General features: G+C 41.8%; 2 protein-coding genes across 2 annotated transcripts in view; one reads left to right on the top strand and one right to left on the bottom strand.

Moving 5' to 3' along the window:
* LOC139162143 (eosinophil peroxidase-like) overlaps nt 1–14,322 on the top strand; it is a 32,713-nt gene extending 18,391 nt beyond the window's left edge. The window contains exons 8-13 of the mRNA XM_070742190.1: nt 475–790; nt 2,284–2,444; nt 4,153–4,405; nt 6,958–7,128; nt 10,582–10,819; nt 13,383–14,322. Of these exons, the coding sequence (XP_070598291.1) occupies nt 475–790; nt 2,284–2,444; nt 4,153–4,405; nt 6,958–7,128; nt 10,582–10,819; nt 13,383–13,581 (1,338 nt within the window). The 3' untranslated portion in view covers nt 13,582–14,322. The remainder of the gene's footprint in view (nt 1–474; nt 791–2,283; nt 2,445–4,152; nt 4,406–6,957; nt 7,129–10,581; nt 10,820–13,382) is intronic.
* Nucleotides 14,323–17,435: 3,113 nt separating this feature from the next.
* Nucleotides 17,436–27,590, bottom strand: part of LOC139162138 (myeloperoxidase-like) — a 37,396-nt gene continuing 27,241 nt past the window's right edge. Inside the window, exons 11-14 of the mRNA XM_070742177.1 lie at nt 25,794–25,967; nt 24,522–24,759; nt 19,840–20,057; nt 17,436–17,602 (exon numbers count right to left, since the gene is read on the bottom strand). Of these exons, the coding sequence (XP_070598278.1) occupies nt 19,850–20,057; nt 24,522–24,759; nt 25,794–25,967 (620 nt within the window). The 3' untranslated portion in view covers nt 17,436–17,602; nt 19,840–19,849. The remainder of the gene's footprint in view (nt 17,603–19,839; nt 20,058–24,521; nt 24,760–25,793; nt 25,968–27,590) is intronic.

The following is a 27,590-nucleotide window of genomic DNA, read 5'->3' as shown; positions in this document are numbered from 1 at the left end:
AATTGCTTCTTCTTACTAACTTTTCTACTTAAGAACTTGGTCATGGAACAGGGCTGGAAAAGGCGGGGAGAAGCCTCTGTGGGGCCTCTCTACGAGTCTCCTGGGAGGAAACAGGGCTTCCACCCTCCCTGTGGTTTCCCCAATCACATGCATTATTTGCTTTTACATTGATTCCTATGGGAAAAACTGCTTCTTCTTACAAACCTTTCTACTTAACAACCTGATCACGGAACAAATTAAGTTCATAAGTAGAGGTACCACTATAGTATCTTTAAAATACAGTAGTGTCTCTTTAAAATGATTGACAATAGTTATAATTAGATAAATTGTCTCTCTGTCCCATATTCCTATCACCTTTATTTTCATTTTCATTTAATATTATGATAACGTTAATAAATTCTTTTTAAAAGAGAGTTCAGATATGATGGGATCAGGAACATGTGGCTGTTTTGACTCAGGGACCTTTTTATACAGATTCCTCCTGGAGATCCAAGGATTAAGATTCCGGGCATCTGCCTGCCGTTCATTCGGACAGCTGCGGTGTGCAACCCCACAACTTTTGTCCGTGAACAGCTCAATTCAATCACCTCATTCGTGGATGCCAGTTCTGTGTACGGGAGTGGAGACCCCCTAGCAAGGAGTTTGCGGAACCAGACCAACTCACTTGGTCTCATGGCAATCAATCAGAACTTCACCGATGGCGGACTGGACCTTCTGCCCTTTGAGAGCAACTCCAACAGCATCTGTCTTCATACAAATAAAACTGCCAAAATCCCATGTTTTCAAGGAGGTTTGTATCTGTTTAATTCGTGTATTCAATTTGTAAGACCAACCAGCTTCAAAGTGATTCTGTGAGGGATCCAGTAATAAGAGTACAGTGTTCCCTCAATTTTCACGGGGGATGCGTTCCGAGACCGCCCACAAAAGTCGAATTTCCGCGAAGTAGAGATGCGGAAGTAAATACACCATTTTTGGCTATGGACAGTATCACAAGCATTCCCTTAACACTTTAAACCCCTAAATTACCATTTCCCATTCCCTTAACAATAATTTACTCCCCATTATTACTGGTATTCACCATTGAACAAGACATTTAGTAATCCTGATATTTATAAACATAATTATTTATTAACAATAATTATTTATTTTGTTATTTATTTGCAAAAATTATTAGTTTGGTGATGATGTATGACATCATCGGGCGGGAAAAACCGTGGTATAGGAACAAAACCCATGAAGTATTTTTTAATTAATATTTTTTGAAAAACCGTGGTATAGGCTATTCGCGAAGTTCGAACCAGCGAAAATCGAGGGAACACTGTATTACAGGTGGTCCTCAACAGTAGTAACTGTGAAAGGGATCTTGGAGTCCTAGTGGATAACCACTTAAATATGAGCCAGCAGTGTGCAGCAGCTGCCAAAAAAGCCAACACAGTTCTAGGCTGCATTAACAGAGGGATAGAATCAAGATCACGTGAAGTGTTAATATTACTTTATAAGGCCTTGGTAAGGCCACACTAGGAATCCTGCATTCAGTTTTGGTCGCATCAATGCAAAAAGGATGTTGAGACTCTAGAAAAAGTGCAGAGAAGAGCGACAAAGATGATTAGGGGACTCGAGGCTAAAACATATGAAGAACGGTTGCAGGAACTGGGCATGGCTAGTTTAATGAAAAGAAGGACCAGGGGAGACATCGTGACAGCAGTGTTCCAATATCTCAGGGGCTGCCACAAAGAAGAAGGAGTCAACCTATTCTCCAAAGCACTTCAGGATAGAACAAGAAGCAATGAGTGGAAACTAAACAAGGAGAGAAGCAACTTAGAACTAAGGAAAAATTTCCTGACAGTTAGAACAATTAATCAGTGGAACAGCTTGCCTGTAGAAGTTGTGAATGCCCCAACACTGGAAGTTTTTAAGCAGATGTTGGATAACCATCTGTCTGAAGTAGTGTAGGGTTTCCTGCATAAGCAGGGGGTTGGACTAGAAGACCTCAAGGTCCCTTCCATCTCTGTTTGTTGTTATTTATTGTGTAGCAATTTAAATAGCCTTCAGGGAAAAAACCTTTGTAGTGTCTTCTAATTCTTATTCGGTATTCAATTCACATGAATTTGGAAGTTGTGAATTTGGAAGAAGTTGTGTATGCCCTAACACTGGAATTTTTAAAGAAGATGTTGGTTAACCATCTGTCTGAAGTAGTGTAGGGTTTCCTGCCTAAGCAGGGGGTTGGACTAGAAGACCTCCAAGGTCCCTTCAAACAGAACGTGTCATGGTTTAATTTTGCAGGTGACGTAAGGGCCAGTGAAAACCTGGGACTGACAAGTATTCACACACTCTTTCTTCGTGAGCACAACCGGATAGCTGGGGAACTGAAGAAGTGGAATCCCCATTGGGATGGGGAGAGACTCTATCAAGAAACACGGAAGATCATTGGTGCTTTCAATCAGGTATTGAATGTTCCCATCTTCATCTCACAGCTTTTGCTGCATTTTGTTCACGCAGAGGTATCCAAAGGGATCTTGCAGGATTGAATATTCTGTCAAAAATAGCAGGAATCGGTTCCTCCTGGTTTAAACCAGATTGCCCAAACTCTTAGCAACCCTCTGTTGACATGATGATGGTGTCACAGATATAGTTCGGTCGATGCCGGTCCGTGGCTGCCGCCATGTTTTCAGGAGAATTTTTGGCGAATTTGTAGAGCCTGCTCTACAATGAGTCTCCTCCCAAAACCCCCATTTCCCCCCTTCCCCACTGGTATTTCAAAAGTTTAGCTCTTCCCCTGGGCCTTTGGTGAGAATGATTTACACCTCCTTTTAACAGTGTCTTCCTTTGTTCCCATTTGGTTTTGTCATAATGCCATCTTTACTCTTCTTTTTGTTTTGGGTCGTGTGTTCTTAATATTTTAAACAATTTGTAAACTACCCAGGTTTGTTGAGAGTCATGCAGTATTAGTATGTGCAGCCCTGTGTGAAACCGTCAACATACGCACAGCAGAGTTATAGCAGTGGTGTAATTATGTGGACTAGCCAGTAAAAGACAAAGACATAGTGTTGTGGTTAGCTCTGGCCCAGCTCCTGCCCCAAGGAATGTGCAGGTGGATGTGGGGGAAACATCCACATGCCGCAGGCCTGTTTTGCTCCCGATGGAATCTGCCGATGAAGCCTCCTCTAACAAAGGAAGCGTGAGTGACAGGGAAGAGGGGAGTTTGGCAGACAGCTCAGGAGGAGATCAGTCATCTGTATCATCTTTGGATTCTGAACAAGAATTAATGACACATCCACACATGCGTAGAGTGATGCATAGGAGACAACAACTGAAGGATTATTACAAGAGAAAATGAGGCCACCTGTGGTTGGGTGGGGCTGCTGTAATTAGTGCTACAGATAAAAGTGCAACCTGGTGTTTTAGCCTCATGGCAGTTTATCTGATTCATTGTTTCGTCAAGATCGTGGTTTTTGTGCTGTTCAAGATTGTGTGTGGACTCTCTGGACTTTAGAATTGGACTCAATTTCCCAGTTATTGGGTGAGCAATTGGACTGCATTTAACCTGTGCCTTTTGTGTACCAGAAAATCCCTTTGACATTTAAAAAGGGAGCTGTTTCTGTTTTTCTGTTTATAAAAACTTTTGGGTTTTCCTTTTATCGTGTGGTGTGTGTCTCCCTGGACTAATTACCCTGTAATTACAGGCGGTTGAAACACTCTGGCAGAACACGTAGTATTTAACAAAGTATTATTTACAAATATATACAAATAGTAGCAATAGCTTACAAAACGCACGCAGCTTGAACAGACTCACAAAAAGAACTGCTCCTCTTATGGCCAAACAAGCCAAAGCTCTTAAAGACATATTACATCTTTACATAGACTACCATTAGTAGTTTACTACATGGCAACCCCAAAACAATTGAGTACCAATGTACTAATATGCAGGATATAAAACTGGATATACTATTTCCAAGAAGCGAAAGAATGACACAAGGTTGATATTGAATCAGATCAAAAGTCCTACCATAGTTTCTTAAATAAGTTTATAATTTGTCCTTACTTTCTGAATGCTCAGAATACTCTTGGTATTAGGTCATCAGATAGGAGGAAATGAAAATAAATAGGCAGGCTGAGGCCTTTGGGGCTTACAGTGTTTTTGTATCGTTGCAGATATTCACCTACAGAGATTATCTACCTCTGCTGCTGGGTAACGAATACAATAAACGGTTACCTGGGTACAGAGGCTACAATAAGAATGTGGACCCCTCCATTGCAAACGTTTTCACCTTGGCCTTCCGATTCGGGCATGGTTCTGTCCCACCATTTGTGACCCGCCTGGATGAGAAATTCCAGGCCACTCTTCCCTATTCCAAGATCCCACTTCATGTCGCTTTTCTGGCTTCGTGGAGGATTGTGAAGGAAGGTAAGTTGAGTCTCTGGCTTAACCCTCCTGAGCTGGGTTTCTCTAAGACAGTGATTTTCAAGCTTTTTTGAGCCACGGCACATTTTTTACATTTACAAAATCCTGGGGCACACCACCAACCAAAACGACTCAAATGACACCCTAAGACACTCTCATCTCTTTTTCCATCCCTGTCTCCTCCCCCCCTTGTGTGTGTGTGTATGTGTGTGTGTGTGTGTGTACACATTCTGGAACCCTTTCCAAAAACAGGTGAGGGCTGGGGGGGGGGGTTCCTCTCTTATTCTTTGAGTGCTTTTTATCATATGCTTTAAATCAAGAGTCACTTCTCTCTCTCTTTTGTTTCTCTCTCTTTCCTCTCATTCTCTGTCTCAATCATTTTCTCATTTCTCTTTCTTTCCTCCCCTTTTTGCTCATTTTTTTCTCTCTCTCTCTCCCTTCCTCTTCTTTTCTCTCTTTCTCTCCCTCTTTCTTTCTTTCTTTCTTTCTTTCTTTCTTTCTTTCTTTCTTTCTCTTTCTCTCTCTCTTGCTTTCTTTCCCTTTCACTCTTGCTTTCTCTCTCTTTCTCTCTTTTCTATCTCTTGCTTTCTCTCTCTCTCTCTCACTCTCTCTCTCTCTCAGCAAAAAGTTGCGAGACCGAAATCTGAGCTTCCTTCTTCGCGGCACACCTGACCATGTCTCGCGGCCCACTAGTGTGCCACGGCACACTGGTTGAAAAACACTGCTCTAAGATCCTGCCCATTTCTTAAGAACTTAAACCAAGCCTGTTCAAAGCGCAGCCTATAGCAGTGATGGCAAATCTTTTTTCCCTCAGGTGCCAAAAAAGCGAGTGCCCACACCCATAATTCAATGCTTGGGTAGGGCGAAAACAGCTTTCCCCACCTCTCAGAGGCCCTCTGGAGGCCAGAAATGGCCTGTTTCCAAACTTCAGGTGGGCCCAATAGGCTCGTGGTTCACCCTCCCCAGGCTCCAAAGGCTTCCCTGGAGCAGGAGGAGGGTACAATGGCCCTTCCCCATTCCACTGGAGGCTCTCTGGAAGACAAAAACGCCTTCCCAGATCCTCTGTGCAAGCCAAAAATCAGCTGGCCTTCACACACATGGATGTTGGAGCTGAGCTAGGGCAATGGATGACGTGCCAGCAAATATGGCTCCACGTGCCACCTGTGTTACCTGTGCCATAGGTTCGCCATTATTTATTGTTGTTGTTGTTATTATTATTATTATTATTATTATTATTATTATTATTATTAAATTAGATTTGTATGCCGCCCTCTCTGTAGACTCGGAGTGGCTTAAAACAACAAAACAGTACAAATCAATTTAAAACCCTTAATATAAAAACAATCATACATCTCATACAGACCATACGTAAAGCGGAGACGGCCCAGGGGAATCAATTCCCCAATGCCTGATGGCAGAGGTGGGTTTTAAGGAGTTTGCGAAAGGCAAGGAGGGTGGGGGCAGTCCTAATCTCTGGGGGGAGTTGGTTCTAGAGGGTCAGGGCCACCACAGAGAAGGCTCTTCCTCTGGGTCCCGCCAGATGACATTGTTTCATCGACGGAACTTAGAGAAGGCCAACTCCCTGGCCTATAGGGCTGGGAACTGTCCAATGCTCCTAGAAACAATCAGTTTTGGACAACAGGAACGAGCATCTCTAAATCTTGACATTTTTCCTAAGTGTTAAAATATTGTAAAAATATCATGGAATATGGGGCACGCTGATCTTTCAATTTTAGTTTTTCCTATCCTAAATTAGTGGCAGGTTTCAGGCAAGCTTTAGAATATTTTTGCCTTCTCCTTCCTAGGGTTGAAAGAGGGTGGCCAACCCAAGTCACCCATCTGGCTTTGTGCCTACAGTAGAATGGAATTAAAAGTCACCCAGCACCTAACTGACTCTTCTTAAATGAGTATACCAGAGAGTTACCGATTATATGTTGAATTTAAACATAGACAGCAAGCTAGTCATTAAAAAAAGTCTAAAAGCCCTTCATTCCTCCACTCGAAACAGAATACCCTACGAAACTAGACTTACAATCCTGGGTCTCGAAAGCTTAGAACTACGACGCCTTAAACATGATCTAAATATTGCCCATAAGATCATATGCTGCAATGTCCTGCCTGTCAAAGACTACTTCAGCTTCAACCACAACAACACAAGAGCACACAACAGATTCAAGCTTAATATTAATCGCTCCAAACTTGACTGTAAAAAATACGACTTTAGTAATCGGGTTGTCGAAGCATGGAACTCATTACCTAACTCAGTAGTGTCAACCCCTAACCCCCAACATTTTAGACTATCCACGGTTGACCTCTCCAGATTCCTAAGAGGTCAGTAAGGGGCGTACATAAGTGCACTAGAGTGCCTTCTGTCCCCTGTCCTATAGTCTCTCCTATATCTCATATTTCTTCTCTACTATATCCTCTATAACCTTCATTGTGTATTACTGTGTATTGGACAAAATAAATAAATAAATAAAAAATAAATAAAGCTCTGGAAGCCTTGGTTAGAAGATTCTTTCCTTTCAGAGGCCACTGTTGCTTTTCTCTTCTAGGTGGCATTGATCCTGTTGTCCGTGGCTTCCTGGCAGAACATCCCAAGCTGATGAGGCAGGACCAGATGATGGTTGAGGAGCTTCAGGATCACCTCTTTGAACAAGTGAAACATATTGGTTTTGATCTATCAGCTCTGAATCTGCAGAGGGGACGAGACCATGGCTTGCCAGGTAAAGTGACGTATTTATCATTGTCGTTTGAACAGCAACTTGAGAAAGCTTGTCCAAATAAACAGAGTGGGAAAGGACCTTGAAGGTGTTCTAATCCAACCCCCTGCTCCCACAAGAGATTAAGAGAGCAAGAGCAATCATGGGCTTCCCCAGGTATGCCCATGTTACGCCAACACTCCGCAGTCTGCATTGGTTGCCGGTCAATTTCCGGTCATAATTCAAAGTATTGGTTATGGCCTATAAAGCCCTTCATGGCATTGGACCAGAATATCTCTGGGACCGCCTTCTGCTGCACGAATCCCAGCGACCGATTAGGTCCCACAGAGTTGGCCTTCTCCGGGTCCCGTTGACTAAACAATGTCGTCTGGCGGGTCCCAGGGGAAGAGCCTTCTCTGTGGCGGCCCCAACTCTCTGGAACCACCTCCCCCCGGAGATTAGAACTGCCCCCACCCTCCTTGCCTTCCGTAAACTCCTTAAAACTCACCTCTGCCGTCAGGCATGGGGGAATTGAGGCATTCCCCCCACCTCTCCCCTGGGCCTATACTATTTATGTATGGTATGTCTGTGTGTATGTCTGGTTTAATAATGGGGTTTTGAAATGTTTTTAAAATTTATTAGATTTGTCATGAATTGTTTAATTGTATGCTGTGAGCCGCCCCGAGTCTACGGAGAGGGGCAGCATACAAATCTAATAAATAGATAAATAGATAAATAAATAAATAAATAGATAAATAGATAAATAGATAAATAGATAAATAGATAAATAGATAAATAGATAAATAAATAGATAAATAGATAAATAGATAAATGAATGAATGAATGAATGGATAGATAGATAGATAAATAGATAAATAGATAAATGAATGAATGAATGAATGAATGAATAAATAAATAAATAATACAAGTGATGGCAAAGCTTTTTTCGGTTTGGGTGGCAAAAGGGGGCGCACATGTGCGATACTGTGCATGCATGTGCCCATACCCATAATGCAATGCCCTGTGCATCCTCCTCCCCACTGCCTCCCGCAGCTGCACACAGGCCTCACAGAAGCCTCCAGACTTCCAGGAAGCCCTTTGAGGTGTTTTTCACTCTCCCCAGGGTTCAAGGAAAGCCTCCTGAAGCCTGGGGATGGTGAAAAATGGCCCAATGGGCCAATCGGAAGTCCGGAAATGAAACGGAAGTGGAGCTGCACTGCTACTTACCTTCAGATAGTTGCAACTGGGCCTTGCATACCTTCAGTTTCGAAAGACCATGGTATCATGTTCTGGATTCCCCCGGGCATGAAGCCTGGGTAAGTTAGAGGGATTATTGCAAAAATATAATAGTTAAAAACAAATCCAGGGCATCGACTAGTTAACGTAAAGAATGTACTGCTGGAAGCATTCCTGGTAATGAGTGAAGATAACAGCGCTCCAGGGCGAGCCCAGGGTCATTAATCACAGTTCTTGGAATGTTTGCTGACAGCTTGACAAAGCTTACATTTCCGTAGAGCTCAGAAACAACTGGAAACAGACAGAAGAAGAGGTCTGTGGAAGCAGAAAGTTGGCTTCCCTCCGAAATCACCAATGGCCATTATTGAACGCTGTTCACCACAACGCTGTTCACTCTTTCCCATCAGCCTGCCCTTATATACTGCCAAGGTGTGGCTAAATGTCCCATAGATCTATTTAATACCAAGAACCCCTTCTAGAGAGATATTCCTACCTCAATCTCATCCTCCTTACCCTTGCATCTAACAGGGGGTCCTGATCCTCAAAGTCTCCATTGTCCTCTGAGTCAGACAATACCATAACTGGGGGTTCTACAGTCTCTGGTTGACCCTCAGTCCATAACTCTTCCTCACTCACAGACTCCGATTCAGATGGCAAGAACACTGGCCTGTTATGCTGTTGCGGCAAAACTCAATTACCAGTCAAGGGAATGGAGACCACAAGGAGATCAGGTTTATTTGATGCATGCATCAGGTTCAGAAGATAGAAAAGCAATGTCTGAACCGCGTGGATTGTTTTCCAGGGCTCATTATACATTTCCAAACAAGTACAAAAAACACACGATATGAGCCAATCAGATACTAGCTGTCAATGTTTCCTTATACAGAAAGTTTAAAAAGGGTTATACAATGTAGAAGATGCAGAATCTGTGACAGCAAAAAAAGGAGGAACTTGCGGTTAGTATGTGGGTTCCTGCGTGATGCTATGTGCCTTGAGAGCAGGTGGCAGATCTATCTATACACCATCACTTTTCCTGTCTTCGTGTCCTTTTGTGCTTTAGCGCAGCTATGTTCCACCGGAAGCAGCACATAAATTATACACACAGAATGTACTTTTGTACCCTAAATATGTCAAGCATAACTATATATGTGGGGCATAGGTCAAGGCTTAAGAAATGCAGAATTTGGGCTAGCACTAAATACGAATGTATATCTCAGGCTAGCTTCCTCAATGCCAGTACTCATCCATCTCCTGGTCCTCGAAATCCATGACCAGCTAAGTCGGACGTGGACCACTCACAACATTTACGGTCATTTTTTCTTTCCTGTTACTCTAGCCTACCCTGCCCTGCTCTGCCCGGACCCTTTTGATATGCATGATTTCACTAGTTTTAAAATAGACCCCAAATGAATCCCAACTGTATAGTGACACTAAAAATTATTATTATTATTATTATTATTATTATTATTATTATTATTATTATTATTAATAATAATAATATTATTAATATTATTAATATTATTATTATTAGTAGTAGTAGTAGTATTAGCATTAGTATTAGTATTAGTATTATTTATTAGATTTGTCTCTCCGGAGACTCGGGGCGGCTTACAACAACAAAACAATACAAATCCAATAGTTAAAAAAGATAATTTAAAAACCCTTAATATAAAAAACAATCATACATCTCATACAAACCATACATGAAGCGGGGAGGGCCCAGGGGAATCAGTTACCCCATGCCTGATGACAGAGGTGGTTTTTAAGAAGTTTGCGAAAGGCAAGGAGGGTGGGGGGGCAGTCCTAATCTCCGGGGGGAGTTGGTTCCAGAGGGTCGGGGCCGCCACAGAGAAGGCTCTTCCCCTGGGTCCTGCCAGACGGCATTGTTTTGTTGATGGGACCCAGAGAAGGACAACTCTGTGGGACCTAACAGGTCACTGGGATTCGTGCAGCAGAAGGTGGTCTCGGAGATATGCCTATTATGTAACACCTGCTTGCAGATCCTACAGCATTCTAGAAACAATCGTGTGGGAAAGTCCCCTTTTTCTTTACATTCTTAAAACATGTACATCAGATTTGTTTTCTGTTTTAAGCAAATCCAGCAACACAAGTGGGATCAGTTGCAACTAGGGATACCTGAGGAAGGGGAGAAAACTCAAGCTGTGAATATGCAAATACAACCTGTCCCTTTTTTAATATGGGAATTTCTCTGTCTCTAATGATGATTGTTCTTCCTTGTAGGGTACAATGCCTGGAGACGTTTTTGTGGCCTCTCTGCTCCCACCAATGAAGCCCAGCTTGCTGCCGTCCTTCGCAATCGTAAACTGGCAAAGCAGTTCATCAACCTTTATGGGACACCCGAAAACATTGACATCTGGATTGGAGCCATTGCTGAGCCCTTTGTCACAAATGGGAGAGTGGGACCTCTCATGGCCTGTCTCATCGGAACTCAGTTTAGAAAACTCAGAGATGGAGACAGGTGAGTGTTTTTCAAATATTTTATATATCAAGAGAAAAACCATATGCCACGCCCAGATGTTGCCATTGTTCTGCCCCAGGGCAAACGAGTCAAATCTCTAGTTTGCTCTGGGGCAGAACAGTCTAAAATGTTTGCTGCTAACCCTTGCTTGCAAAGGAGAAAAACCAAAGAATCATGGCTTATAAGCCACCCCGCTAGATAGAAACAGAAACATAGAAGACTGATGGCAGAAAAAGACCTCATGCTCCATCTAGTCTGCCCTTATACTATTTCCTGTATTTTATCTTAGAATGAATATATGTTTATCCCAGGCATGTTTAAATTCAGTTACTGTGGATTTACCAACCACGTCTATTGGAAGTTTGTTCCAAGCATCTCTACTCTTTCAGTCAAATAATATTTTCTCACGTTGCTTCTGATCTTTCTCCCAACTAACCTCAGATTGTGTTCCCTTGTTCTTGTGTTCATTTTCCTATTAAAAACACTTCCCTCCTGGACCTTATTTAACCCTTTGACATATTTAAATGTTTCGATCATGTCCCCCCTTTTCCTTCTGTCCTCCAGACTATACAGATTGAGTTCATTAAGTCTTTCCTGATAAGTTTTATGCTTAAGACCTTCCACCATTTTTGTAGCCCATCTTTGGACCCGTTCAATTTTGTCAATATATCTTTGTAGGTGAAGGCTCCAGAACTGAACATAGTATTCCAAATGCGGTCTCACTAGTGCTCTATATAGCGGGATCACAATCTCCCTCTTCCTGCTTGTTATACCTCTAGCTATGCAGCCAAGCATTTTACTTGCTTTCCCTACCGTCTGACTGCACTGTTCAACCATTTTGAGACTGTCAGAAATCACAGTCACTCAAAGTTAAGAGAAATACATCCTGATATTCTCTTAAAGATACAGATGCCCAAATCTCCTCCCCAGAATTTAATACAGTGTTTCCCAACCTTGGCAATTTGAAGATATTTGGACTTCAACTCCCAGAATTCCCCAGCCAGCATTTGCTGGCTGGGGAATTCTGGGAGTTGAAGTCCAAATATCTTCAAGTTGCCAAGGTTGGGAAACATTGATCTAATACACTGATGAGTCCGTTTCGGAACGAGAGGCATATAAATACAATAAATAAATATATTAAATAATCTGCACTGCAGGGCTGCCGCCACACAGGAACATGCCACTGAAGGCATGACGGCCATTGATTTCATAGCTTTTTAAAGGATTTTGTGTTATTGTAGTTTTAATTATCATTTATTTTACTTTGATCATTGTCTTAGTTGATGAGATTTGTCACTTGCTGAACATCTTTTGATTGAGGTAGAAAGACATCTAATACATGGTGCAGTGCATAGAATGCAGTACTACAAGCTACTTTTGCTGATTACTGGCTGCCAGCTGGTTGGCAGATCGAATCTCAGCAGGCTCAAGGTGGACTCAGTCTTCCATCCTTCTGAGGTCGGTAAAATGAGGACCCAGATTGTTGGGGGCAATATGCTGACTCTCTATAAACTGCTTAGAGAGGACTGTAAAGCACTGTGAAGCGGTATACAGTGGTACCTCTACCTAAGAACGCCTCTACTTACAAACTTTTCTAAATAAGAACAGAGTGTTCAACATTTTTTTGCCTCTTCTCAAGAACCATTTTTCACTTACAAACCTGAGCTTCCGAAACTGTAACTGGAAAAGGCAGAGAGAAGCCTCCAGGGGGCCTTTCTAGGAATCTCCTGGGAGGAAACAGGGCCTGGGAGGAAACAGGGCCGGAAAAGGCGGGGAGAAGCCTCTATGGGGCCTCTCTAGGAATCTCCTGGGAGGAAACAGTGCCAGAAAAGGCAGGAAGAAGCCTCTAAGGGGCCTCTCTAGGAATCTCCTGGGAGGAAACAGTGCCAGAAAAGGCAGGAAGAAGCCTCTATGGGGCCTCTCTAGGAATCTCCTGGGAGGAAATAGTGCCAGAAAAGGCAGGAAGAAGCCTCTATGGGGCCTCTTTAGGAATCTCCTGGGAGGAAACAGAGCCTCCACCCTCCCTGTGGTTTCCTCAATTGCACACATTATTTGCTTATACATTGATTCCTATGGGGAAAATTGCTTCTTCTTACAAACTTTTCTACTTAGGAACCTGGTCACAGAACAATAGCATCACGTATGTGAATATTATTATTTCTAATGTTTTTCTAATCTTTTATCTCTTTACCGATGTCATGTATATAAATACTATTATATCTTCAAATACCTCCATTATGTACTAGACAAAACAAACAAACAAATAAAAGTCAGATATTAAATTATCCACACTGAGGGTTTCTGGTGGTCTCCCATAGAAATACTTCCAGGTACAGCCCAGCTTAATTATTTAATATTAGTCAAGATGCTTAGTTGCTTCTCCCTGCTGTGACAATGTTCAAAAATGTGTTTCTATGATTAACCCTTCAGCTCTTGGCTCACTAAAGCATAATTTTTACTTCCTCAAATCAATTGTATTATTATTATTATTTCTATTGTGATTCCCATCGTCATTATTCATCTATTGCAACTTTTCACACACACACACCTTTTTTTGTGGCAGATATTGGTGGGAGAACCGCGACGTCTTTACCTCAAGTCAGCGCCGTGCTCTGAGAAGTGGGTCACTTTCCCGTATCATTTGCGACAACACACACATCAAAGAAGTGCCCAGAGATCTTTTCAAAGTGAACCGCTACCCAAGAGATTTTGTGAGCTGCTGTGAATTCCAGAGTTTGGATTTGTCAGCTTGGAAAGAATAGACTTGAAATCAGAGCAGAAGGATGGGACAGGAAGTGTGGCACAGGACCATGAATCTGCATGGGGGACTTGGAACTCGGGGGACTGTCGCCCCTCTCCCTCATACTCTCATACATGAAGCAGGATGGTGCTAACCAGCTTCCACTGTCAAGAATAGTTCATTTTAGATGGAGTACTATAAACCGGGTGCTGGGAATCAAATAAAATGGGGCGATTACCGGACTCTATAAGTAAATACATAATGAAGTTGAGGCCTCCCTGTGCAATATTGAGTAATTGTTAGAATCCTGACTCATTTCCCCAACTATTGCATTTTCTTGAAGTGAAAAACATTTGGACCAGTTCTACTGAGTATTTGGAGATGGGAACATTCATGGAGGGAGGGGGGCAAAAAGGTCAGGATAGCCATGCAGCCAAAGCCTTTTAATACATTACGCATGAGATGTACGTAATAAAACTCACTATTCTGTCCAAGCGATGAGCCCCTCCAAGCAGTAATGGACTGCTGCCCCCATGGGGGCGGGGGCGAGACGCGGGGGGGGGGGAAAGTAATTTTATGCACTATTTATTGAATACTTGATCATTTTTTAAATGGTTCTTCCTTCTCTACTACCTTAGTATGATTTTTAATTACTTTTAAAATAGGAAATAATTAAATTGCATGCTTTTACCCATAAATGCTTTAATTGTTTTAATCATTATCTAGAACTGAACTTTTATAGCAATTAAAGAAAATTGAGCTACTTGCCTAATCTGTTATTATATTGAATCTTGTGGGTTCGGTGCAAAACCTTCAAATGTTACTGTGCTCTTCAGCATATAATGCTGTCTATCATTTGTTCCTTTTGTGGCTATTCATACAATGTGCCTTAATCAACTGAGAAAGAGTACAAGAACCTATTTGAAAACTTATCTTGGTTGGTAAGCCACTCCCACCCAGTCACATGACCTTTAAGGCACCCCCGATCACATGATTATCAAGCCACTCCCACCTGCTCACATGGCCAGCAAGCCATTCCTACCCGGTCACATGACCGTCAAGCCACACCCACAAAATAAGCCACGTCCACAGCATGGCAGTAAAAAATTTGGCAGCCCATCATTGCCCCCAAGAAATAGATCTGTACACACTGCTTTGATAAGATTTAAGCATGTAATTCTAATAATTTAGTATCAAAAAGTTTTAACTCTGTAAAATGTATCAGCGAAGCAAGAAATAAGTCTGTTTGTATCAGCTGTTCACTAAAATCCCAGACATAAAGCCAAAACTCTCAAATAGTTCTCTTTGATCCAATCTCTAATTAACATGACTCACTCTGAGTTGGCAGATTTCATCAAGATTTCACCTTCTTAGTTTGTAATTCACATAAATAATCCAAGATCCAAATCCAAACATTCATCGGTCACACTTGAAAGTTGACTTCCACACTCGTCACAAGACTAACCCTTAAATACCCAAAAAGTGTGGCCAAGTATTCTAGAGACCTATTCACACAAAGACCTCCTCCTGCTCAGCCACTCCTGCCTACTGACACTTCTGCGCACTCTAGCATCAAGAAGAGGCTCTTCCTCTTTCCCAGAGTCACTCATGGGCACCTCTGGAGGTGCAACAGGCCCAGGTTGGCTTTCAGCCTCTGACCCCACAGCCTCTCTGACCTCCTTGATATTAGGCTCAGGTGCCAAGTATATTGTTGGACGAGGAGGAAGTGTGTTGAATATGTTCACCACCTTGAGTTATTTGTAAAAGTATTAAAGGCAGGAAGCTAAATAGATGAAATATGTAAGAAATGGGTGAGGTTTTAACCATACAGTTGTAGGTGCCCTATTTAACGTTTTTGACTTCCTTCCCCCAAGGATCTCATGTTGGGAGACTCTTGCAGAGAGTTGGTGCCATCACTGAGCACTGTTATGTTGTTGTCCATCAACTTTCCCACAGGAGAGGAACCTTCAACATAATTAAGTGTGTACTGGACAAATTGATTCAATCTGAAATACATGCCTCATCCTATACTGTTCTACAGACCAAAACTAAGGCTTTGAGTTGTAGCCAGAACCTATTTGGAACTATTGCATCATCAGTATTGAGGTTATGTGTGAGTAGTGGCTTTCATCTGCCAACAAATAGGCTACTTCACTTTGGTTTTGAGTATTCTTCAGTGGTACCACCATGTAAAGGGCATTCCAGTAATCGAATCACTATCTTGAGCTTCTACTCCACAAGGCTATTTTGTTAGCCAGCAATAAAAACTTAAACTTTGGATCAGATGCAATGTGTTAACTTTGACCCTTAAGAATAATCTGAATCAGGAATAGACATTTTCATTCTCTGTAGAATAAGCTTTTTAATGGGACTATGAAAAATTTACAGACACGAAGCTGGATTTGAATACTTCTCTACAATTACATACAGAAACTGGCATTAGTTGGGCATCTTAGTACTGTCACTTATAAACACTGGCGTGAGTGTGGGTATGGGTATTTATTTATTTATTTATTTATTTTATTTATTATTTGGATTTGTATGCCGCCCCTCTCCGGAGATAAATATATATGGATTAACAGCCTATTGCTAATAATGGCTTAGGCATAGATTTGACTATTTTTAAAGCAAACTGTTGATAGGATCACATCATTAATAAAAGCAGGTTGATACAAAGAGCTGTGTCAATACTTTTTGCATTCAACAATATAAAAAGATAATTATGCCTATCAGCTGCTGTTTTATATGGCACAATATTGTCTGGTTTATTCTTCTGGGTTTTTTGTGAAATAGATCTCTCTAAAACAAAGTAAATATGCATCCATCCTCATTTCTCTCCAGATTCAAGCTTTCTGGATTAGAAATGTGCAAATGAGCATATATTTTTGTATACATTGGGCAAAAATGTGAAATGCATCAGCTTGCAATATGTTAAATTCTAAGGTTTCCTGGGGGAAACTTCAAGCATTTTTTAAAACACAGGGGATCACAGTATCTTTGCTCAGATCCTTTCCTTTTCATACTGCTAACATCCTTATCCAACCTGGGGTAAATAAAAAAAGTTGTATACAGTAATACCTCATGATACGAACTTAATTGGTGCAAGGAGGAGGTTCGTAAGACGAAAGGTTCGTAAGACGAAACATTGTTTCCCATAGGAAACAATGTAAAGTCAATTAATCCGTGCAACCAAAACCCCCCCCCCGCAAAAAAACGGCTTTCGGCGACTGCTGGGAAGCCGCGCGGCTGTTTTAAAAGGTGACAGCCGGCCTGGGGGGGCTTCTCAGCACCCCCCCAAACCCAGGTTTGGGGGGGTGCTGGCAAGCCCCCCAGGCCGGCTGCGACCTTTTAAAACAGCCGCGCCGCTTCCCAGCTGTCTCCTGAAGCTGAACGCTAAAGCCGAACTTCCGTGTTCGGCTTCGGGAGACAGCTGGGAAGCGGCGCGACTGTTTTAAAGGGTGACAGCTGGGCTGGGGGACTTCCCAGCAACCTCCCGAACCGAACCCGGGGTTCAGAAAAATTTTGCCTCTTCTTACGAACTTTGTTCGAGTTACGAACCGGCGTTCGGGAGGCTTCTGGGAAGCCCCGCCGCCCGGCTGTCACCTTTTAAAACAGCCGCGCGGCTTCCCAGCAGTCTCCGAACGCCGGTTCGTAACTCGAAAAAAGTTCGTAAGAAGAGGCAAAATTTTTCTGAACCTCGGGTTCGTATCACGAGTTGTTCGTAAGACGAGGGGTTCGTATCTTGAGGTACCACTGTATTTCACCAATGCTGTTCTATTCTGTCTCGAGAAGGGACTCGCAACAGTATTTCATGCACTTCGCAAATAAAGACCATTCTATAATATGATTGCCTTGCATGATTTGAAAAAGTGGACATCTTGAACATCACAGAGCGGTTATTTTAATTCGGCATTCCTTTCTCACAGCATTCCAGATTAAGCATAGAGCAATGGCAGTGAGGAGAAACAGTTAAAGCAGGTTAAAGAAAGCCTTCTCCAAAGCAGAAAGTCCAGATTGCTGGCAGAACTTGCTGAGATGTTCTTCTATAGAGAGGGAGAGAAAAAAAATCAGAAAATTAATTATGAACTTATTATAAGAACAAAACAAACAAGCTCAAAAAGACCAATAGCTACTCAGGCATGCCTTCTACCCCGCTATATTAATTGCAGAATAGAATAACAGAGTTGGAAAAGACTTTGGAGGTGTTCTAATCCAATGCCCTGTTTAAGCAGGAAACCTTGTACCATTTCAGACAAATGGTAACATAGAAATATAGAAGATTGACAGCAGAAAAAGACCTCATGGTCCATCTAGTCTGCCCTTATACTATTTCCTGTATTGTATCTTAGGATGGATATATGTTTATCCCAGGCATGTTTATGGTTATTCAATGGTTATTCAACATCTTAATAATTTCCAGTGTTGGAACAACTTATGGAGGCAAGCCACAATGCAAAAAGGATGTTGAGACTCCAGAAAAAGTGTAGAGAAGAGTGACAAAGATGATTAGGGGACCAGAGGCTAAAACATATGAAGAACAGTTGCAGAAACTGGACATGGCTAGTTTGATGAAAAGAAGGACCAGGGGAGACATGATAGGGGTGTTCCAGTATCTCAGGGGTTGCCACAAAGAAGAAGGAGTTATTTCTATTGTTGCATAGGATAATGCCCAACCCCCGATCTCAGAGGAAGCAAGGGCAATGTTTCTCAACCTAAGCAATAGCAATAGCGTTTAGACATATACTGCTTCATATATGAATATACTGCTTCATATATTCCCTTTAGAAGGGAAAGGGGGGACATGATAGAAACATTTAAATATTTTAAAGGGTTAAATAAGGTTCAGGAGGGAAGTGTTTTTAATAGGAAAGTGAACACAAGAACAAGGGGGCACAATCTGAGGTTAGTTGGGGGAAAGATCAGAAACAACGTGAGAAAATATTATTTGACTGAAAGAGTGGTAGATGCTTGGAACAAACTTCCAGCAGACGTGGTTGGTAAATCCACAGTAACTGAATTTAAAAATGCCTGGGATAAACATATATCCATTCTATGATAAAATACAGGAAATAGCATAAGGGCAGACTAGATGGACCAGGAGGTCTTTGTCTGCCGTCAGTCTTCTATGTTTCTATGTTTCATAGTGCTTTTACAGCCCTCTCTAAGCGGTTTACAGAATCAGCATATTGCCCCCCAACAATCTGGGTCCTCATTTTACCCACCTCAGAAAGATAGAAGGCTGAGCAAACTTTGACCCGGTGGTGAGATTTGAACTGCTGAACTACAGCTAGCAGTTAGCTGAAGTAGCCTGCAGTGCTGCACTCTAACCACTGTGCCACCCCGGCTCTATGCAACTTTACAACGTGTAGATGTAAATTCCCAGAATTCACTAGCCAGGAAACTTCCTGGCTGGGGAATTCTCAGAACTGAAATCCACACAAGTTTGTTTGTTTGTTTTGTTCGTTCGTTCATTCATTCATTCATTCATTCATTCATTCATTCATTCATTTATTTATTTTGTCCAATACATAATACACATTGAAGAGAATAGATATGTAATAATATAAATAAAGAAAAGAATAGAAGAAAAAATATAAAAGTATAGGTGAACATATTTGAAAGGAAGAAAAGATAAATGAGATAAGGAGAGACAATTGGACAGGGGACAGAAGGCACACTGGTGCACTTATGCACACCCCTTACTGACCTCTAAGGAACCTGGAGAGGTCAATCGTGGATAGTCTAAGGGAAAAATGTTGGGGGTTAGGGGTTGACACTACTGAGTCAGGTAATGAGTTCCACGCTTTGACAACTCGGTTGCTGGAGTCATATTTTTTACAGTCAAGTTTGGAGCGGTTAATATTAAGTTTGAATCTGTTGCGTGCTCTTGTATTGTTGTGATTGAAGCTGAAGTAGTCATTGACAGGTAGAACGTTGCAGCATATGATCTTGTGGGCAATACTTAGATCGTGTTTTAGGCGGCGTAGTTCTAAGCTTTCTAGACCTAGGATTGATAGTCTGCTTTTGTAGGGTATTCTGTTTCGAGTGACAGAGGGAATAGAGGCATTGGGAAGGGTGGAGAAGAGAGGATTCAGAAAAGGCTACACACATCATCTGTAACACTCAACCACCTATTCACACAACCATACATATGCATGCACACATGTTTGCATTCTCTTCTGGGGAATATTGCTTTATGGCGAAGGCTAAATGACATTCCAAGGAAAAGCTCACAAATGCAAATTTAAAGATTGCACAGTTGCATCAGAAACCATCTTACCTTCACTGATCTATTGAGGAGGCTTTTTCCATGGAAAGAGGCTGAGCCTTGGGATGGCACTGCAGTTGACAAAATTACGCGGGTACTGGTTGGCTCGGAAAATGAACTGAGGTATCTCGCGGATGAAGGTATTGTCACAGATGATGCGTGGCAATGAGGCTTTACTAAGAGCCTGTCGCTGGGCTGGGGTGAACACACCAGGGTTCTCCCACCAGAACCTGGGGATATAGGGGGAGGAAAATCAGAAAAATTGTCACATGAAGAGCAGCCTCCCAAATTTACAGAAACTTTCTTGCTGGAATTAAACAGTACAGAATAAAAGAGGTGGGAAGGGATCTTGGTAATGTTGGTAATGACCTTTAAAGCCCTTCATGGCATTGGACCAGAATACCTCCAGAACCGCCTCCTACCGCACGAATCCCAGCGGCCGATAAGGTCCCACAGAGTTGGCCTTCTCCAGGTCCCGTCGACCAAACAATGTCGTCTGGCGGGACCCAGGGGAAGAGCCTTCTCTGTGGCGGCCCCGGTCCTCTGGAATCAGCCCCCACCCTCCTTGTCGTTCGCAAGTTACTCAAGACTCACCTATATCGCCAGGCATGGGGGAATTAAGACATCTCCCCCAGGCTTTCTTATATTTTAAGTTTGGTAAGTATGTGTTGTATGGTTTTTAACAGTTGGGGTTTCTAATATAATTTTTATTATTAGATTTGTTCCATTGTTATACTGTTTTTATTACTGTTGTGAGCCGCCCCAAATCTTCGGAGAGGCGCGGCATACAAATCTAATAAATTGAATCAAATTGAATTGAATCTTGGGGGCCTTTGTCCAACCCCCTGCTCAGGCAGATACCCCATACTATTTCAGACAAATGGTTGACCTCATTGTGGAGACGAAAAGGTCCCAGGCCAGCGGCTGGCAAACCAGGCTGACTAAGTGACTTTTGGCACTCTCCTAAAAACACAATCGATTGTGTATTCAACTCTGGAGAGGCCCCTTAAAACCGCACATAGGCATTGTTTATTTTATTTATTTATTTTGTCCAATGCACAATAATACACAATGAAGGTAATAGAGGACACCTTCGAGGAAATAGAATTAGAGAAAGAATAGAAGAGAGAGTATAGGATAAAATAATCAATGAGAGAATAGAAGAAAGATATAGGGATAGAAGAGAAGATATATGGGATATAGGAGAGACAATAGGACAGGGGTTGGAAGGCACTCTAGTGCACTTATGCATGCCCCTTACTGACCTCTTAGGAATCTGAGAGGTCAACCATGGACAGTCTAAGGGTAAAATGTTGGGGGTTAGGGGATGATACTACGGAGTCCGGTAATGAGTTCCACGCTTCAACAACTCTATTATTACTAAGGTCATATTTTTTACAGTCAAGTTTGGAGCGGTTGATATTGAGCTTAAATCTGTTATGTGCTCTTGTGTTGTTGTGGTTGAAGCTGAAGTAGTGGTTAACAGGCAGGACATTGCAGCATATAATCTTGTGGGCAATACTTAGATCATGTTTAAGGCGTCTTAGTTCTAGTTCTAGGGTATTCTGTTACGGGAGGAGGAATGCAGGTCTCTTCTGGTGAAGTATCTCTGGACATACAATTATTAACCAATGACATCTTGTAAAAGTATATCCAATATCCAATGAGATGTCTCTTGAGGACAATAAAAAGGGGTGTGTTAAAATAAATAAAATAAAAATAGGTTGGAGTTTTGATTGTAGCATTATGACTACCATTTATTTTTACCAATGCCGAGGAGACCTCCAATTTTTTGCTTTCTGAAACATTTCAATAGATTCTCCGTTTTTCTTTTCTTCTCTGATCCTTTTCATTCACCTCATCCCTATGCAGTTTTGTTCTCACCTCCTCTTTCCTACCCTTCATTATTAAGGTTAATTACTCCCCTTATCTACTGCATAGCTTGCCTCCTGGGGTTGTGTGTGCTCCCTCACTGAAGATTTTCAAAAACAGACTCAACAGCCATTTGACTAGCTGGTATAGGGCTCCTACGTCCCAAAGGTGCTTTTTCAAAATGCAAACTGGGATTTATTTTTGCTTGAAGGTGTTTTGCTTCTCGTTCAAGAAGGTTCTTCAGTTCTAACTGAGTCAGAACTGAAGAAGCTTCTTGAATGGGAAATTAAATTTCTTCAAGGAAAAACAAAGTCCAGTTGCCTTTTGAAAAAGCACCTTTGGGACAACCATGTCCTGGATGAATGAGAATATCCACAGACACAAAACTCCTACTTTGAATAGCAGTGTTCCAATATCTCAGGGGTTGCCATAAAGAAGATGGACTCAAGCTATTCTCCAAAGCACCAGAGGGTAGGACAAGAAGCAATGGGTAGAAGCTAATCAAGGAGAGATGCAAGTTAGAACTTAGAAGAAATTTCCTGTCAGTTAGAACAATTAACCAATGGAACAGCTTGCCTCCAGAAGTTGTGAATGCTCCAACACTAGATATTGGATAACCATTAAGCAGATTTTGGATAACCATTTATTACGGGAAGGTTTGGTAGGGAAGGTTTTCCTATTTGCCGATGACTCTAAAGTGTGTAATAGGGTTGATATTCCTGGAGGCGTCTGTAATATGGTAAATGATTTAGCTTTACTAGATAAATGGTCAAAGCAATGGAAACTGCAGTTTAATGTTTCCAAATGTAAAATAATGCACTTGGGGAAAAGGAATCCTCAATCTGAGTATTGTATTGGCAGTTCTGTGTTAGCAAATACTTCAGAAGAAAAGGATTTGGGGTAGTGATTTCTGACAGTCTCAAATGGGTGAACAGTGCAGTCAGGCGGTAGGGAAAGCAAGTAGGATGCTTGGCTGCATAGCTAGAGGTATAATAAGCAGGAAGAGGGAGATTATGATCCCGCTATATAGAATGCTGGTGAGACCACATTTGGAATACTGTGTTCAGTTCTGGAGACCTCACCTACAAAAAGATATTGACAAAATTGAACGGGTCCAAAGATGGGCTACAAGAATGGTGGAAGGTCTTAAGCATAAAACGTATCAGGAAAGACTTAATGAACTCAATCTGTATAGTCTGGAGGACAGAAGGAAAAGGGGGGGACAGGATAGAAACATTTAAATATGTCAAAGGGTTCAGGAGGGAAGTGTTTTTAATAGGAAAGTGAACACAAGAACAAGGGGACACAATCTGAAGTTAGTTGGGGGAAAGATCAAAAGCAACATGAGAAAATATTATTTTACTGAAAGAGTAGTAGATCCTTGGAACAAACTTCCAGCAGACATGGTCGGTAAATCCACAGTAACTGAATTTAAACATGCCTGGGATAAACATAGATCCATCCTAAGATAAAATACAAAAAATAGTATAAGGGCAGACTAGATGGACCATGAGGTCTTTTTCTACCATCAGTCTTCTATGTTTCTATGTTTCTATGTCTGAAGTGGTATAGTGTTTCCTGCCTAAGCAGGGGGTTGGACTAGAAGACCTCCAAGGTCAGTTCCAGCTCTATGATTCTATTTCTCTTTAAATGTTTACATCAGTTTTAATCAGTAATTATTTATTTGGTGGAGAGGGTAGCTACAGGGTGAGGTGAACTCCAGGGTTAGTTTCAGCTGGAGTTGGTAATTCTAGTCTGATAAGATGTCTGTGTTTATTGTGTATATAATTTTTTAAAGGGAACATTTTCCTTCTGTTGTGGTTGGCTATGGCCCAGCTCCTGCCCCAAGGAATGTGGAGGTGGATGCAGGGGAAACATCAACATGTCATAGGCCTGTTTTATTGCCGACAGAATGAGGTAGTGAAGTTTCTTCAGAAGAAGAAGAAGGTGGGGGTGACTTGGAAGAGGGGAGTTTGGCAGACAGCCCAGGAGGAGATCAATCATCCTTGTCATCCCTGGATTCTGAACAAGAATTAATGACACATCCACGCATGCATAGAGTGATGCATGGGAGAGAACAACTGAAGGATTGTTGCAGGAGATGGGTGAGGCCACCTGTGGTTGGGTGGGGCTGATGTGGTGAGTGCTACAGATAAAAGAGCAACCTGCTGGTTTAGCCTCATGGCAGTTTATCTGATTCATAGTTTCTTCAAGATCATGTTTTTTGCTGTTCAAGATTGTGTGTGGACTTTCTGGACTTTAGAATTGGACTCAATTTCCCAGTTATTGGGTGAGCAATTGGATTTCATTTAACCTGTGCCTTGTGTGTACCAGAAAATCCCTTTGACATTTAAAAAGGGAGCTGTTTTTGTTTTTCTGTTGATAAAGACTTTTGGGTTTTCCTTCCATCGTGTGGTGTGTGTCTTTCTGGACTAATTACCCTGTAATTACGGGCGGTTGGGACACGCCGGCAGAACACCTTCCAGGTTAATAAAGAGTTTGGGAATGCTGGGAACTGAACCTTATTCGTTCAAAATATATTTTTTATTTGTTTGTTTGTTTGTTTATTTTGTCAAGTACATATTGGTGGTATACAAAGATATAACAATATATACAGTATATATACATGATACTAGTAAGAGAGAAACATTAGGACAGGGGACAGGAGGCACACTGGTGCACTTATGAACTCCCCTTCTCCCTTCTATCCCTGAGTAGCACAACTTTCTATTCTTGTTTTCTGTAGTGAAACAAAATTTAGGTTCATTTGCTATGTAGTAAAGCAAGTGCCCACAATAAAATAGCTGGTTTCATTGACTCACCTGTCCCCATCACGAAGGTTTTGGAACTGTTTCCGAAAGATACATGCCAGTAGAGGCCCAACTCTGGCATTCCGAATGAAGGGCTCAGCCAATCCCCCAATCCAGAGGTCAATGTTCTTGGGTGTCCCATAATGTTGAATGAGCTTCCTGGCCAGTTGAGGATTCTGGAGGACCTGGCCCAGCTGAGTTTCATTCTGTGGTTGTGAGAGGCCACATAATTGTCTCCAGGCATTATAACCTATGGAACAAGAATAGGGATCAAAAGTTCTGCTCACTTGAAAAATGATGTTCTCTGGCTCTAGAATCATTCTATATTGCAATCTCAACACATTTTTAAGCTATAATTTTCTAATTTTGGCTATTGTTGTGGTTGGCTTCAGGCCAGCTCCTATGGCTGCTGATTTCGATTCCGAGGAGTGGGAGCCGTCTGGCTCACAGAAGACCTGTCTGGCTGGAGGAGGAATCAGACAGTGAACCAGAAGGAGAAAGGAATGAGGAAGGGATTGGAGAGGCAGAGAGGGAAATGGAGTCAGTCAGATCTCCAGACAGGGTTTCCTCTGAATCAGAGGGGGAAGAATATAATGACCCTATTCTCAATGTTCGGGTTAGGAGAAAGATGGGACGCCAAGAACAGCTGTGCAAATGGAGAAACAGATTCTAGGTCACATGTGTTAAGAATTAATGACGTTGCCACAGCCTTGATAAAGGGGAGTGTTTGCAGATAACAGTGTGGGAGTTTATCAATTCAGTCCTTGGAGTGACTTTGATGAATTGTAGTTTCGTGTTTGCTGTGGACAGGGGACATTTTGACATTTAAGCTGTGAGTTTTGGCTGACGTAAGCCAGAAAGACTCCTGTACTGACTTGAGTGTTTAACCCTGACCTGCTGGACTCTTAAACTAACATAGCTCTAAAACTCCATGGCTTGGAGCCTTCTGAATATAAAGAACACTTCTTTGCTTTATTTTTACAAGCCTCTCTCTCTCTCTCTCTCTATTTGATTAATTACTTCGTTTTATTTTATTTTATTTATTTATATTTTATTTTATTTATTTTGTCAAACAATAATAGGGTGGTAATTTGTAGAAATAAAACATTAGATAAGTAATGATAAAAAGACGCGATAGAAGACAATAGGACAGGAACAGTAGGCACAATGGTGCGCTTATACATGCCCCTTCTGGTTGGCCTGGGGCCAGGCAGAACAGCTATATGGCAGCAAGCCACAATCTCTGATGTTTCCTGCCAAATGAGAACACTCCACTCTTGTTACCTGCGAGACCGTGATCTCGGCCACGCTGCATGTTCAGTGCTGGCAAATCCAATCCAGATGTTGTTAAATTTTGTTGGAAGAGTCGGTCTCGGAGACCCTCTACTACTAGCTGATCTTGTCTCAGCTGTTTGGAGGGAATAGCAATTTGGCCTCGTAGCACGGGATCAATGCCTCCTGGAAGAGAGAGGAAATAACTTGCAAAAGCAATGTCCATCTGTAGACCTCAACCAACTTAAGGACAAATCACAGCAATTGAGTGGGTAGCGTTAAAGGTCTTCACAGCTGAGCTGAAAAACTCTCCTGACAGTTTTTCAACAGGTAATATAAAATTTGCCGATTTCTGGGTAACTCCAACCTTTATGATGGCAGGACATATTAAAGACAAAAATTGTTTAAGTTTAAACATTATTTAATATTAGAGCATTGAATTATTGATTTATACGTCCACCCATCTCACAGATATGACACTGCATAGTTAAGAAAAATAACAACGAAATAAACAGTAAAACACCAAAATTCAAAAAACAGCATTGATAGCATAAAAAAGCAGCTGAAAACATTTATTTATTTTATTTATTTATTTAATTGGATTTGTGTGCCACCCCTCTCCGAGGACTCGGGGCTGCTACACCCCACATTTAAATAAACCATGAAGCCAATTCTCTCATACTGGCGAGACACCAGGCTAGATGGCAAAGCCAAGCTTTTTAATGTCTGGTGAAAGAGCAACAGAGTCAGGGCGAGTCTAATCTCAGGGAGGATGATATTCTAGAGGATGGGCACAATGGCAGAAAAGGCTGTACAGTGGTACCTCTACTTACGGACTTAATTCGTTCCATGACCAGGTTCTTAAGTAGAAAAGTTTGTAAGAAGAACCAATTTTTCCCATAGGAATCAATGTAAAAGCAAATAATGCATGCGATTGGGGAAACCACAGGGAGGGTGGAGGCCCTGTTTCCTCCCAGGAGATTCCTAGAGAGGCCCCACGGAGGCTTCTCCTGCCTTTTCTGGTTACAGTTTCGGACGCTTGGGTTTGTAAGTGAAAAATGGTTCTTGAGAAGAGGTAAAAAAATCTTGAACACCCGGTTCTTATCTAGAAAAGTTTGTAAGTAGAGGTGTCCTTAGGTAGAGGTACCACTGTATTTCTGCATCAGATGAAACTGTCCTGCGGATGGGACCGGGATGAAATAAAAAAAAAATTCCCTACAGATTCTGTGGGCATGGGTTTGTGGGCATGGCAGGGGAAGGATACTGCAAGATCTCATTCCCAGCCAGTGAAGAATGTATAGGTTGATTGATTGAATGTGAGTGATTGATTTTTTAAGAAATGGGGGGGGGGGGGGTTTAGTATGTTTAATTTTAAATTTCTATATGATATGTATTCACTTTTATTGTGAGCTGTCCTGAGTTCAAGGAATGAGTGGCAGAGAAACAGTGAAGGGCTACCAAAATTTTTACTACCACACTGTGGCCATGGCTTCTGCAGGAGGCCCTGCATTTTCTTTCAACATCTTTCAGTGCAAATTGGGTGCTCTGGGGTGGAGCTCCATTTTCGCTACCCCACTGCGTTCCACCCAGTCCGGGCAGTAGCCCACCCCTGCATAGAAATCTAATAAGTAAGTAAGTAAGTAAGTAAGTAAGTAAGTAAGTAAGTAAGTAAGTAAGTAAGTAAGTAAGTAAGTAAACTACCTACCTACCTACCTACCTAACCAACCAACCAACCAACCAACCAACCAACCAACCAACCAACCAACCAACCAAATAACTAAATAACTAAATAACTAATTTAATAACTAA

This window comes from Erythrolamprus reginae, chromosome 1, assembly GCF_031021105.1.
Source record: "Erythrolamprus reginae isolate rEryReg1 chromosome 1, rEryReg1.hap1, whole genome shotgun sequence".
Taxonomy (NCBI): Eukaryota; Metazoa; Chordata; class Lepidosauria; order Squamata; family Dipsadidae; genus Erythrolamprus; species Erythrolamprus reginae.
This window is presented reverse-complemented; position numbering and strand designations above follow the sequence as displayed.